General features: G+C 36.3%; 1 protein-coding gene across 4 annotated transcripts in view; it reads right to left on the bottom strand.

Moving 5' to 3' along the window:
* NEMF (nuclear export mediator factor) overlaps window positions 1–14,916 on the bottom strand; it is a 64,694-nt gene extending 49,778 nt beyond the window's left edge. For all 4 annotated transcript variants that reach the window (XM_043981635.1, XM_043981633.1, XM_043981634.1 and 1 more), the window contains exons 1-6: window positions 14,761–14,916; window positions 13,185–13,253; window positions 12,948–13,050; window positions 9,818–9,943; window positions 4,555–4,703; window positions 2,125–2,192 (exon numbers count right to left, since the gene is read on the bottom strand). In XM_043981635.1, the coding sequence (XP_043837570.1) occupies window positions 2,125–2,192; window positions 4,555–4,703; window positions 9,818–9,943; window positions 12,948–13,050; window positions 13,185–13,253; window positions 14,761–14,819 (574 nt within the window). In that variant the 5' untranslated portion in view covers window positions 14,820–14,916. The remainder of the gene's footprint in view (window positions 1–2,124; window positions 2,193–4,554; window positions 4,704–9,817; window positions 9,944–12,947; window positions 13,051–13,184; window positions 13,254–14,760) is intronic.
* Window positions 14,917–15,417: the final 501 nt, after the last annotated feature.

Raw genomic sequence — 15,417 nt, forward strand, 5'->3', positions numbered from 1 at the left:
TTATTTTGATTTGTGTGAAAAGTGTTTTGTAACTGTGTTCATAGAGTTCCTGGGTTTGTCTTGGTAAGTAGACTCCCAAGTATTTTATATTGTCTACCGTTACTTTAAATGGAATTTCTCTTTCTATCTCTTGCTGCTGGACTTTGTTGGTCATGTATAGAAGTGCTGATGATTTATGTGGATTTATTTTATATCCTGCTACTTTGCTAAAGTTGTTAATTGTTTCAAGTAATTTTTGAGTTGATTCTCTAGGATTCTCCGAGTATACCATCATATCATCTACAAAGAGTGATAGTTTTGTTTCCTCCTTACCTATTCTAATTCCTTTAAATCCTTTTTCTTCTCTGATTGCCAAAGCTAACATTTCTAGTACAATATTAAATAATAGAGGTGATGATGGACATCCCTGTTTCACCCCTGCTTTTATTGGGAAGTGCCTTCCCTTCTAAGGTTACTTTCTATCCATACTGCACATATCTTATGAGTATTTATGTATGAGTATGTATTTACACAGTATTTATTTATCTCTCCCAATTAGTATTTAAGCTCCATAAAGGGCAGAGATTGCTTTGCTCTTTTTGTATTCTCAGTGCTTAATATAATTAATTCCTGGCATATAGTAATTATTTAATAAATATTTGTTGGTTAACTGATACCTTTCCAGACTTATTATACATTACTCCCCTTTTAAGACTATACATCCTAGCCACACTGGTCTTCTTACTGTCCCTGACACATGACATTCCATCTCCCATCACCATGCTGTCTGTGTCCCATACCTTGAATTCTCTCCACTCCTCATATGTGTTTTTAGAATTTCTTGGGGGCAGCTAGATGGTGCAGTGTATAGAGTACTGGCCCTGGATTCAGGAAGACCTGAGTTCAAATCTGGCCTCAGACACTTGACATCTACTAGCTGTGTGACCCTGGGCAAGTCACTTAACCCTCATTGCCCCACAGACAAAAAAAAGAATCTCTTACTTCCTTCAAAGCTCACCTTAAGTGCTACATCCTACAAAAAGCCTTTCCTTAGGCATTCTCTCTTCCCCTCAGTGCAAGTCCCCTCCCAAATCACCATGCATTTACTTTACATATATTTTGTATATATTTGCTTTTCCCCCCTTGATAGCACATAAGCTCCTTAAGGGCAGAGAATGTTTTATTTTTGTCTAGCACAATGTCTGGGACATAGTAGGTGCTTAATAAATGCTTGTTGACTGAATGTTAGTAATCTCTGCTTGTTGTCAACTGTGTGACTGTAAAGATGCTGAAAATCATCTATGAAAGGTTGCCTGTTTCCTTCTCATACTTTTTATAAAGCTATCTCTTTATACCAGTGTAGCAGATTTTTTTGGTAGTAGCTAGGTGGTATAGTAGACAGAGTTCCAAGTCTGGAATCAGGAAGATGCATCTTTCTGAGTTCAAATCTGGGCTCAGACACTGGTTGTGTGACCCTGGGCAAGTCACTCAACCCTGTTTGCCTCAGTTTCCTCATCTGTAAAATGAGCTGGAGAAAGAAACAGCAAACCACTCTAGTTTCTTTGCCAAGAAAACCCCAAACAGGGTCACAAAGAGTCAGACATGACTGAAAAACGACTGAAGAAAAACAAGAATTTTTCTTTTTTGTAAATACTGCATAAAGATAAGAAAGTAGGCATGTAGAGTTATTGTTGTTATTTCTCCTTCTTTTCTAAAGTGGACCACTGACATCATAGATGATGCCTTAACTTGCTTGTGAGACAGAGTTGTGCAAAGTTGTCAGCTTCTCTCTTCCAGAGTCACTGAAATCCATTGGCAAGACAAAAGTCAAGATGACTAGGGATGGCCCTAGATACAGTAAATGACATCCTCTCATTGGCCTTTTTTGTGGGAAATATGTTATTTGTGATTTTTTCCTTTCTTCTCTTTACGATACCTTTTAATATAATCCTTCAATGTTTTACAGATGGTCTTGCCTCCAGCACATATTTCATTTCTATTTCAATAAATGTTTGCTGAATGGAATGTTCTCAAGCATGCTGGTTTAGATTTTTACAATAAATAACAAATCAAAGTGTTTTTTAAAAAGACATCCTAAATTGCTTATGTTACTAATAATACATTGTAATACATAGCATTACTCACGGAGAAAGGGGTTAAGAATCCTCTTTAATTGTTCTCCTTTGGGTGCACTGGATATTATTTCAGTTAATCTATGAAAAAATTAGAATTACCATTTTAATTTGCTTAGAGCTACATTATCTGGAAAAAATTACTTTAAGAGAAGAAATAAAATGATGTACATTGTTCCCTGTGATGTCTTCACACCACTGTGTATGTGTATATATGTATTTATCTAATTAGTCACTTAATAAAGCCATTATTATGTCAAGCAGCTTTTTCTAGCAAAAATTCAATTACAAAAATGTTCTAGTCCATCATTTCTCAAATTCTCTTCTATACAACCTCAGGATTCTACAAAGAAAAAAATTATGGTGGCAGACACGCAGAATTACTTTGCTCTTCATTTCATTTTCTTTGTTGATCCCACATGATTTATGCACTTAGCTAATGTAGAGAACAGTTAAAATTGATCATGACAATATTTTATTCTGGACCAATAAGAAACCATTATTGATAAAACCCGGTAATATCTACAGCACAATCGGCTGACTTCTTTAAATGTAATATTATAAAAATTATAGTGATTAAAGGAATGGTTTAAGAAAAACATGGGAAAACTTATATAAACTGATGCAAAGTGAAGTGAGCAGAATCAGGAGCACAATCTACACAGTAACAACAATATTACAAAGATAATCAACTTTGAAAAATTCAGTAATTCTGTTCAATATGATGACTGAATAGAATTTCAAAGGGCTCATGTTATAAATTGCTCTCCACCTCCAAATAGAGAACTAATGGACTGAGTACAGACTGAAGCATATTTTTTCTCTTTCTTTTTACTTTTTATTTTGGTAGTAGTAGTGAACATGGCCAATGCCATGTCTTGTATGACTTCATATGTGTAATGGGTATTGTATTTCTTGCCTTCTCAATGGATGGGGAAGGGGTTCAAGGAAGGACAGAATTTGAAACTAAAAATAAAACAGCACTGAATAACTTTGGCTGAAATAGGCATAAACTAATTTGTCTTTGTATTCTTCAGGTTGCTTTTTAACTATTAAATTTTTATGCAAATGTCTGAGTATTTAGGGAAGATGATGAAGTTTAAAGAGACAAAAATGGATGTTTTTATCATGACAATTCTGATAAAACAAACATCTGCAAATTTAGATTCAATACCAATCCCAAATACAGAACAAACGTCAATATGATCCTAGCTATTTCAAATATAAGTTTACTTCCAGTGATCCTAATGTATAAAGTACATTATGTAAGAATATTTCTTTTTTTTCTTTTTGGTGATGCAATTGGGGTTAAGTGACTTGCCTAGGGTCACACAGCTAGTAAGTGTAAAGTGTCTGAGGCCGGATTTGAACTCAGGTCCTCCTGAATCCAGGGCCGGTGCTCTATCCACTACGTCACCTAGCTGCCCCAAGAATATTTCTAAAAATAGTTCCATAGTTCAGGCAAAAATCACAAAGGTATTTAAAAAAAACCACACTTTGTTTGGTTTTTTTTTTTTTAGTGAGGCAATTGGGGTTAAGTGACTTGCCCAGGGTCACACAGCTAGTAAGTGTTAAGTGTCTGAGGCCGGATTTGAACTCAGGTAATCCTGACTCCAGGGCCGGTGCTCTATCCACTGTGCCACCTAGCTGCCCCTACACATGAAGTTTTAAAACAAAATTCTAGTTTTTAACAAATAAAACATGAAAAATTATAACAATCTTCCAACATATTGGCTTATATAAACAAAGGGCAATATGCACTGTTATGAAACAACTTATAAAGTGAGCTATTGCATCCAATCATTTAATATTGTTTTTAATTTTAAAATGCTTACTGCTAACAATCACACACTTTGTTTCTACTGAAGTAAACTGGTGGATACTGTTAGAATAAAACTGATCAACAAATGCAATATTTTTAAAATCAATTTTTTGTTGTTATCATTAGAAGATATATTTAAATTGTTTTAAAAGATTTCGCTGTAAACATTTTACCAAAATTTTCATTAGTGAAGGAGTCTGTCATCACAAAAACTTCATGAACCAATAGCTATGAGCGTGTTATATAAACTGCATCTTTCCTCAGTGTCAATGGTCTAACCTATAATTTCTCTTATATCCAAGATACTAATTTTTCCACAAAACAACCAGAAATATTCACCTTCCCCTCATTTTGAGAGGAAACTACCACCAACTCATGAAGTAATAAAAAATGTGGCTAAATGTTTTTAGTTTGCAACCCCCAAATAGGGTTTACTTGAAATGGCCACATATGTATATAACAGACATACTAAGTTTAATTATCATTTTAGACAATGTTATTAGACCTAATTTATCTAAGTGAAAATCGACCCAAACATTTCAAATCATAATATTAAGACAGATATAATTTCATTTCTCTAGCAAAATACAGTATACTTATTATAAATAAAGCATTAATTACCTTTCCAATGAAAGTAATGGTTCCATTACCCTTGCATGATCAACTGGATACTTTTCTCGAACAGCAAACTTTACATCATCAGCTTCATCACTTCGAAACCTCAAGATATTTAAAATTAGGTATTCATAGTTGGTAAGAACAATATTCCCCTGAAATAAAAATTTAAAAACAATCTGTAGCTTAGTATTTTTCTCAATATTGCATCAAGGAGAGGAAAAAAAGGAATCTTCAAAGAGCTTTAATCAATTAAGTTTAAAAACAGAAAATCCAAATACCTTCTCTAGCTTATTTCCTTAATATCCCTTAATATATATAGAGAACTGAGTCAAATTTATAAAAATACAGTTGATAAATGGTCAAAAGATATGAACAGGGGGCAGCTAGATGGCGCAGTGGATAGAGCACCGGCCCTGGAGTCAGGAGTACCTGAGTTCAAATCCGGCCTCAGACACTTAACACTTACTAGCTGTGTGACCCTGGGCAAGTCACTTAACCCCAATTGCCTCACTAAAAAAAAAAAAAAAAGATATGAACAGACAGTTTTCAGATAAAGAAATCCAAGCTGAAAACTATGTAGAGTCATGTAACTGGAAAATTAAAAAATACTTTTATGAAAAAAAAGTATACTATAAAAAACAAAACAAAAAAATAATATATCCTTGCTCATACCAAAACTCTCTTTTTCTGTGGTCAAATTTCTTGAGAATACTATGTACAATTGATGGCTCCATTTCATTTCCACTCACTTCATTCTTTTTTTTTTTTTTTTGGGTGAGGCAATTAGGGTTAAGTGACTTGCCCAGGGTCACACAGCTAAGTGTGTAGTGTCTGAGGTCGGATTTGAACTCAGGTCCTCCTGAATCCAGGGCCGGTGCTCTATCCACTGCGCCACCTAGCTGCCCTACTCACTTCATTCTTAAAAATTATTGATATATTTGTGGATATCGCCATAATTTCTCCAAGTATCTCTCACTTTTTCTCTCCCAAAGAACAACTGAATTAAATAAATAATATTTTAAAGACAAAAATTAAAGTAACATAAGAGGGAAAATCAGTATAACTGATCAATATACCAAAAAATGCTGAAAAAAAGATGTCCAATGTGTAAAGCTTGTGGAATGTGGAGTAACTATATATTCTCCTATCTCTTCTTTTGGGCCATGCTTAATCTTTATAATTTTGCAATATTCAGTTTTGTGTGGTTATTTATTTTTACATTTTATAGTTGTATATATTGGTTTCTTTTTTCTGCTTATTTCAACTGCATCAGTTTGCTCAGATCTTTCCATGATTCTTTGTGTTCATAATTTCTTCCAGTACGGTGGTGTACCATTTCACTCATGTACCACACTTTGTTTATCTATGCTCCCAACTGATGTGCATTTATTTTGTTTCCAACTTTTGACTATCATAGGAAATACCGCTATAAATATTTTTGTGCATGGACTCTCTTCTTATGGATGGCTTCCTTGAAGTTTAAGCTCAGTTGAAAGGAATCGATATTTTAATACACTTTATTAGCATTAAAAAAAAATCTAAGCTATCTATAATCATATGAAAAAATTCTCTAGATCACTACTGATCAGAGAAATGCAAATTATAACAACTCTAAGGTATCACCTCACACCTATCAGAGTGGCAAATATAACAAAAATGGAAAATATTGGATGTTGGAGGGGATGTGGGAAAGCTGGAATGCTAATCCACTGTTGTTGGAGTTGTGAAAAGAGCCAACCATTCTGGAGAGCAATTTGGAACTATGCCCAAAGGGCTACAGAACTGTGTAGACCCTTTGATAGAGCAATACCACTGCTAGGTTTATATCCCAAAGATATCCCCCAAAAGAGAAAAAGACCCATTTGTACAAAAATATTTATAGTAGCTCTTTTTTGTGGTGGCTAAGAACTGGAAATCAAAGGAATGCCCATCAATTGGAGAATGGCTAAACAAACTGTGGTATGTGATGGTGATGGAATATTATTGTGCTATAAGAAATGACAAGCAGGATGATTTCAGAAAGGCCTGGAAAGACATGTATGAAATGATGTATAGTGAAGTGAGAACCAAGAGAACATTGTGTAAAGAGACAACAAAACTGTCTGATGAAGAACTGCGAATGACTTGACTTTTCTCAACCATACAATGATCCAAGACTATATAAAGGACTATTGATGAAACATACTATCCACCTTCAAAGAAAGAATTGATTTAGATGGAACAGAGACTGAAGCATGCTATTTTTCACTTTCTTTCATTTTTTTCATTTATTCAAGTTTTCTTATACAAAATTACTAATATGGTAATGTTTTACATAATCCATATATGATTGCTTATCAGCTCCTGGAGGGAGGAGTGGAGGAGGGGAAGGAGAGATAAAAAATGGAACCCCAAATGATAAATACAAATGTTTATTACATTAAAACAAAACAAAAATAAATAAAATGCCGAAAACAAAAACCCCAAACCAACCCTTAATAATCTGATTGTGGAAACTATAAAGAGCTTCAGTTTGAAACCCACTGAAAGCACTATAACTTACAAAACCAATCTGCATTGCTGACAGTTCTCTACATTGACAAAAACACAGGTACTCTTAAAAGCTTTCTGTTATTTATAACAAGATACAAGCCAGAACTGCCAAAATGACTCTTGAGCTTGTAGGAGACAAATGTGTGTGTGTGTGTGTGTGTGTGTGTGTGTGTGTGTGTGTGTGTATGTATGTATGTGCGTATATTTGAAGAAACATTTGAGTACAAACAGGCATCTACTTTGTGATTTTAACTGCATGTGATTTTAATCCCTATGACACTAATGTCATATACCACTTAACTTTCAGGAGCAATGGCACTAAGGATGATTTAAAGGCACTACAGGTCCCTACTTAACATACAATGCATTCCTGGAAATCACAACATAAAGGCAACACTGTAAAATAGCTATTAGTTGCTGCTGCCTTCACTTACTGGAGTGTATTTAGTGTCATTAGCAGAAACTGTCAAATAACAGACACTTAGAAGAATGCGGGTTTTTTGTTGAAAAACAAAAAATGTTGGAAACCCCTGGAATAGTAAGAGTTTCAAACCCCACCTCTGATCCATGCTGACCACACTTAACATCTTAGTATAGGAAGCAGCTCTCTAAAACTCAAGTTGCAGACCAGCTGCATATTTATATTGACAAACAAAGTTTCCTTTTGGGAATCCCTAGAATGACAAAATCAGAGGCCTACTCTAAATTTAACAAAGATGGAGCTTTTTACAGACAAAAACAGATTTAGAAAGGGACATAGACCAAATATGGTATTTTGTTTAAAAAGCATATTTTTATTTTCAATCAAACTTTAAGATTTTGTGATTGACACCATACTTTACATATTAGAAGCTGTATATGTTAAATTTACAGTAATAAAGAAATAGCCTTTCATATGCATCCTTTGTGATTCATAATCAAATTTTTTGCAGAACTCAAACATGACTCAGAACTTTCATATCATTTTGTCACTGATATTAGACCCCTGGTGCCTTGATAGAAAGTATGAAGGATACAAACCATGAATTCCCAAAATGGAAAGTTTTGGACAGGTCTAACTCTCTAGGAGACGGCCAAAATGAGACACAAGTAAAAAAAAGTGGAGCTAAGAAATAATAGATTTAGGAATATAATTTTATAACTTTCTTCTTTTGTTTATTTTAATGTTACAACTCTCTTAAAGAGCAAGAACTCTTTTTTTCACATCTCAGGTCTTGTCTCTTGTTCCACATCTGTTTTAGACCTGTGATCTCCAATTTTTTAAAAATCATAATTCATGTGTAAAAAATTTCTGAGCATGAAATTTTAATATATATGTGTTTACCTGTTTATATATCACTATGCTAATAAATATATATTATAAAACACAAAATAGAAATATATAAAAGATGCAATTAAAATGAAATAAGATTTTATCCTGAAGTCAACAGGGAACCACTGGGATTTACTGAGTAGGAGCATGGAAAACCTATGCTTTAAGAAAATCAATTTGGCAGTTGCATGGAGGATATACTAGAAGAGGGAAGAAAACTGAGGCAGAGAAGCCAATTATAATGCTACTGTAAATCCAAGTAAGAGGTAATGAAGACCTAAACTAGGCTGTGTGAGTAGGGAAAAGTGAACAAATGCAAGAGACATGGAGGTAGAAACAACCAAGATTGTCAACTGAACATGTAGAGTGAGGAAGAATAAAAAGTCAAAGATGACCCCAAGGTTATGAACCTAGGAGACTAAAAGGATGGTGGTGCTCTTGATAGTAATAGGAAAGTTTGGAACAGAAGCACATTTTAGAAAAAGATAATGAAATTAGAAATTTGCAGTCTGACACAACACATCAATCCCTGCTCCTCCTGTGCAAAAAAAAAAAAAAAAGGAGGCAGTAAAGCATTCTCACTGGTTTAGCACCAGTAAACAGAGCCTACCCTCCAACAATTGCCTGCAATAGCTACAATGTCATCTGGGGAGCAGGAATGGGTATGCTGGATGGAAAGGGATACTTTCTCAATAGCACTTATGCACTTGTTTCAGATGGCCAAGCTGTGATCAAGTTATAAACACCTAGCAAAGAAGGGAGTAGGTTGGGAGTTTACAAAGTAGAGAGGGCAGAGTGGAGACTGTTAAGGGATACAGACAGGTGTAGTTATGTTGGAGACAAGTCTCACAATGGGCTACCTGGAAAGGCAGGAGCCAGCAGTGTGCTGGTAAATGTTTAACAACTAACTTCTCCCCTCTCCCAAATGTAAGCATGACACACTTTTAAGTTTAATCTGCATTAACATTTTTCTATCAGTTTAAGTCAATACAATCAATAAAACAATAAATCAAGTTTTGATTTATATTGTTTTCCAATTTCCAAGATGTAAATGCACACAATGAAAATTTTTAAATTGGCTCTCTAGAGCCAGTATGAACTGGCTCCAGCACAACCTGGTGTGATCCACCTTCTGAGCCTCCAACTGATCACACACTTTTTGGGATTAGACCATGACCCACCATTTGGAGTCTACTATTTTAGACAATTGAGGACTGCCTGAAATCTGACCACCAGACACTGTACAGTTATTTAATTTTTGTGGCCTTTCACTGTGTTTTTTTTTTCTGGACCGTAATTTTTTCCTGTAGGTCACTGACAAAAAAGGACTCCTCAACACTGTTTCACACTATAGGAAATAAATGTTGAATACATGACATAATCGTTTTAATTTTTCAGAAGGAAAAAAAGTTTTCAACTTACCTTATCATAAAGCTCAATGATTAAATGATAGGCAGCTTCATCACTTCCAAACTGAAAATCTACAATCCGATCCACACCAAGCTGTTTTACACTGACTAATCTTCGACTCTTCAAATGCTTTCGGCACTAAGCAGAAAAAGGGGGGAAAGTCATTTGTATAATAAAACTGAACTTCTAAGTCACTTATTGTTGGATTGGAATTTGGTAAGTATACTTATATTCATTCTTTAAAACTGAATCCAATAACTACTTATTAAGCATCTGTTATATGTAAATTACTAGAGGTACAAAGATATAATAATAAAAATAATCATAAAAGCTCATGTTTACATATGCCTAAAAATAATTTTAAATTTATTATCTTATATGATCAAAAAATTAAGCTATCCCTATCCCCAAATCTATTGGGGCTATACAATACATGATGTACAAACACAAGGTAATATGAGGAGAAAACACTCACAATTTGTTGGTAAGGGATAGGGGTGGAAATCAGGAAAGGCTTACCTAGAATTTGGCAACTGACCTAAGCTTTGAAGGAAGCTCAAGATCCTAAAGGCATAAGGGACAACTTGTGCAAAGGCATGGGGATAGCAGATGGAAGTTGAGTTGGGGAATAGCTAGTGATCCAGTTTGGATGCAAAAATAGACTAATGTAAAATTAAGGCTGAAAAAGGCAGGCAAGAGCCAGATTGTGGAAGGTTTTAAAGGCCAGGCTGAAGAATTAGTATTTTTTCTCCAAAAGGCAATAGGGAATCACTAAAGATTCTTTAGCACAGGTGAACCTGTGCCATAGGAAAACTATTTTGGCAGCTGCATGAAGAATGACCCACACGGGAAGAAACTTGAAGCAGAGACAAATCAAGAATCTTTTTCAATAAGCCAGGTTGATAAAGAAAAGGTCATAGGATATAAGGGGAAATGTTACGGAAGTAGAATCAATACGCCTAGGGAACTTAAATCTCCCTGAACAAGAATCCTTTCTATGACATACCTGACAAGTAGTCTTCAAGTCTCTGAAGACCTCTGGGGAAAGTACTTCCCATAGTAGTCCATTCTACATCTGGATAACTTTAAGTGAGAAAGCCATTATAACCCAGTGACTCTGATTCTGCATTCTGGGGAAGAGTAGAAGTCTATTCTCCCCCACAAAGTGACAGTTATTCAGATACTTGTAAATGGCTATTATGTTCCCCTGTGGTTCTTCTCATGCCTAAACATCTTCAACTAGTCATGTCCAGGACTCTGACAATGCTTCACCCATGTCATCTACCAGCCATGCTGTTACATATGTACCTCCTGACATTCCACCTCTTGCTCTGCCAACAACAATCATATCAACCACCACTGCTTCTGGAAAAGGTATGTCTATAATAGAACAGTCTATGTTTCAATTCATCATCCCTATGACTTTCTACAACAAAACACTCTTCCCTAGCCACTACTCTCCTGTTAGTAGCTGCTTCCTTTTATTTGAGAGAATTAAAAATGTGAATCCCTAGCACTTAGAACAGTATCTAGCACATAGTAACCACTTAATAAATACCTTTTCATTCATTTATTAATTCAATTCCTCCAACAGATCATCAAATTGCATGATCTCAAGGCCCTTGTATATTTTGGCTGCCCACTTCTGCATGTTCTCCAGCTGATTAATGTTCTTCCTATAATGTAGTGCCTAGAACTAACCATAATACTCCAGATACAGTCTAATCATGGCAAAATACAAAGGGATTCACATCTTATTAGTGCTGGACACTGTGAGTCTCTATATGTAGCCTAACACTGCATTAACTTTCTTGGCTGCCATATCAAACTGTTAACTCCCACTGAGCTTGTAGTCCACTAAAATTCCCCAGATATTTTTCACATGAACTAATGTGTAGCCATGTCTCAACTTCAACTTGTGAAGCTGATTTTTGGAACACCAAATATGAAAGTTGAATTTGATAATATGAAATTTAGTAGAAATAAATACGAACTTTCATACTTGACGTTCAAAAAATCAGCTTCACAAGTTGAAGTCCATTAGGGTTTGGATTAGAGTTGGTGGATAGGAAATGAAGTAGAGGTTAATTCCGGGCAAGATTAAGGTAAAAGTTCTCCTATCAGGACCTATAGTGATTCCTAGGGAGAAGCCCAAGTTTCCAGTAAGGAAGAAGTGGGGAATGAATGATTGACTAGAAACAACACGGTTTGGTGCTTGTGGCTTGGAAGTGTTCCCTCCCTGTGATCCCCCTATTATAGAATCTTATCAGTTTTACCCCCTACTATAACATCTCACCAATTTCACAGCGGCTTACAAATCCATCCCCCTTTCTCCATTCACAATGCTACCTGGGGTTATGACTCCTCACTGCCTACAGGATAAAATGCAAGCTCTTCAATCTGATATTGAGGGCCTTCCACAACCCAGGTGTCGCCTATCTTTCCACGCTTATTTCACACTACTTCCCTTCATGAACACTATACTCTAGTCAAACAGGACTACTCATTGTTTTCCACACTCAATCCTTCATGAATCTACACAGATTGCTCCTCATGCCTAAAATGCCTTCTCAACTATACCTTTCAGAATCCTTTTCTTCCTTCAAGGCTGAACTTAGTTGGCAACTACTCTGGGAACCCTTCCCAGACTCCCTCAATGTGACTGTTCTCCCTACTAAAATAACCTAGTATACATGTGTATAAGTTCTATCTCCTCAGTAGAACATAAAAGGACATAGTATTTCATTTCACTGCCTTTGTATCACCTTCGTATACAGCAAGTGCTTAACATATATTTATTGAATTGAATTCCTTTCATATGCAACCTGTCAAAAAAAGGAAATGAAGCTAGTCTGACAAGACTTGTCCCTTTGTGAATACCACTTCCTTGTCTGGATTTTCAGTACTTATCCATTTAATAATACATCCTAGAAATTTACCAGGAATTAAATTCTACCCCTGTACTCTAAAGATGAAAAAAATGAGGTTAAGAAAAATTAAGTAAATTTGGGAAGTATATCTTTGTTTCAGTAACACCAAAAAAAAAAAAAAAAGGAAAACCACACAGGTATAAACTGAATACAAACTATATGAGTAGAATGAAGTTTTAAAATTTAGCTTCTCCTGACCAAGTGAAAGTTACCTTCATGGCAAAGCTAGATGGCATCATATTCTTTGGCCATTCAAACTCTGTTGTGTGAATTCGTATACCAGATTCAAGTAAAAGTGTAACTTTTAAGTCTGGTCTGTGAAAAAAAAGAAAAAAAAGAACTTAAAAATAATATTTGCCAAGAATAATCATGAAAAAAATTAAGGCAAAAAAATTAACAACCTCAGATTTAAATAATCAGAACAAGTAAAAAATATAAAATACTCTTACTTTTGAAGGCGTATAAGGTATGTCTTATTATCCACATCATAAATATTGTGTACTCTCATTCCTAACAAGCTGTAAGGCAAAAGAAAATATGTTAACAAATCATACTTTGCAGGACTGAGAAAAATAGTACACATGGTAAAATATAGGTTGCATCAATAACAAACATAGATTCATAGATCTAATCCAATCCCCTAATTTCATAGATGAGGAAACAGAGCTAAACAGATTAAGTAATTTGCATAAATTCACAGAGGTAGGATTTGAGAGAGAAATTAAGAATCTCATTCAGAACAGCTCTCAGGTCATCTAGGTCAAACTATACCTGAAAGAGTTAGCTTTACAACATCTCTTGCAAGTTTTCACCCAGCTGGAAGACTGCCTGAAGCTGTCCATTTCACTTCTGGACTCCCCTACCAGAAATCTTTTCTTCTAGTAAACTGAAATCTGCTAATCCCTAACTTCCACTCATCCCTCCTGCCTCCCTAGGGTCCAATTTCTATTCCAAATGAAAGTCCTTCAAATATATGAAGAAATATATATCCTCCTCCCCTCTGGCTGTGCGGAACATCCCAGTTTCTTCAACTGATCCGCATATGATGCGGTTTCCAGTCTGTTCCATCTTGGTTGTTATCCTCTAGACTCAAACAAGCTAAGTCAATGTTTTTCCTAAAACGTCAAACTCAGAACTATACCCTTTCTTCTCATTTTTTTTAACACTATGCCTCTCCTGATACAGTCAAAAATCAGATTTTTTTTTTGGCTGCCATGTGACGCTTTATTCACAATGACTTGAGGATAAAGAAATCTCAGATACAAGAATAGCTAAAAGGAATAGAAAAGGACTCCACGACCAGGTTCAATCCTAATACTAACTATTCTTACATCCTAGATTTAAGAATCCTTATCCTCAAATCAATGTGAATCAAGTGTCACAGGGGACACTGATTTTTGACTGTATTAGGAGAGGTCTAGTATAAAATAATAATGGTAATGATGATTCCCACTTATTTAAATTTCTCTTTAGACAGGATCTGTAATTTCATCTCCAAATAACAGATTTAACCATCTGTATTGTTACAGAATCAAGTGTTAACACATAAGGTTAAATTTAACCTAAGTGTTAGAGATAGCTGCCTGCTATCACTGAGAGGTTAGCTTAGCCATGTGGCCATACGTGCAAACAGTATGGGTCAGGAGGTCCACCCTCGGAGCCCAGCTGAGGCTCCGCTCACATTAACAGAATGGTTTTAAGATTTAAAAGGGCTTTTAGAGACTCTCGGTACCCGCAAGGGAGTTACGGCCGGTGGATGATAGCCACTGATAACTTCCAAGAGGGAAGAAGCTCATTCCAGGTCGGCCCAAGGTTTCATAAGCTCACAGACGGCCAATCCTCGACTTTCCGCCCATCCCCATCCCCGGGGTGGTCGGCCACACGCTCCCCCCAACCCCGAAGCCCCGCTTCGCCCGAGAGGGGCCTGGAATTAGAAGGAAAGGGAGAGGAGACCTCAGGTAAGTGGGACCATTGTAGGTCTCTCTCAGTTCCCCACAGGGCACGACCCGGGTTGCCCCCGCCTACCTGGCATTGAACTCGGAGAGGATGGCGCAGATATCTACGGAGCTGAACCGAGTCTTCATGGTGAAAGATCCTGAGCGGCTCCACTTCCTACCCAGCTCCTCCTCAGGTCCGCCAGCACTGATAATACTCTGAGCCGCTCACCGCCGCACGCAGGCGCAGTAATCAAACTGACGGCGAACCAGCAGACCCAAAATTCATCGAAGCGCACGTCCAAGTCGGCTGTGGTATTGTGTATCTCTTGTTCCTTAAGTTAGAGACAGAAAATCTCTGATCTACTAACCTATCGTCCCGGACGAATATCCTGACTAAATTCAGGGAGAGCAGTCGATCCTGCCGCCTTTCTTTCTTTTTCTTATTTTACACACGCTTTCTAAACTGAAGTCTTAGCGACTCCTGCTGGTACAAAAAATTCTTTGCTTTATGTTTCTTGATAATTTTGCGAAATATCCAGCAGGGGGCAGTGCAGAGCAAAGCCTTCGCGCGGACGGTTGCTCTGTTTTTCAAGTTGTGTTGTCAATTTTAACAAAGAGAAACGTAACTTTTCTCATTGTCATTTAGGAGCAGAATTCATACAACAACTCTGCACGCGGGGGGTTCGTTTTAAACATCCTTTGAGTGATGAGCTCAACGTTTCGCTGAATCTTTTTTTTTCCTTTT

This window comes from Dromiciops gliroides, chromosome 2 (genome assembly GCF_019393635.1).
Source record: "Dromiciops gliroides isolate mDroGli1 chromosome 2, mDroGli1.pri, whole genome shotgun sequence".
Lineage (NCBI taxonomy): Eukaryota > Metazoa > Chordata > Mammalia > Microbiotheria > Microbiotheriidae > Dromiciops > Dromiciops gliroides.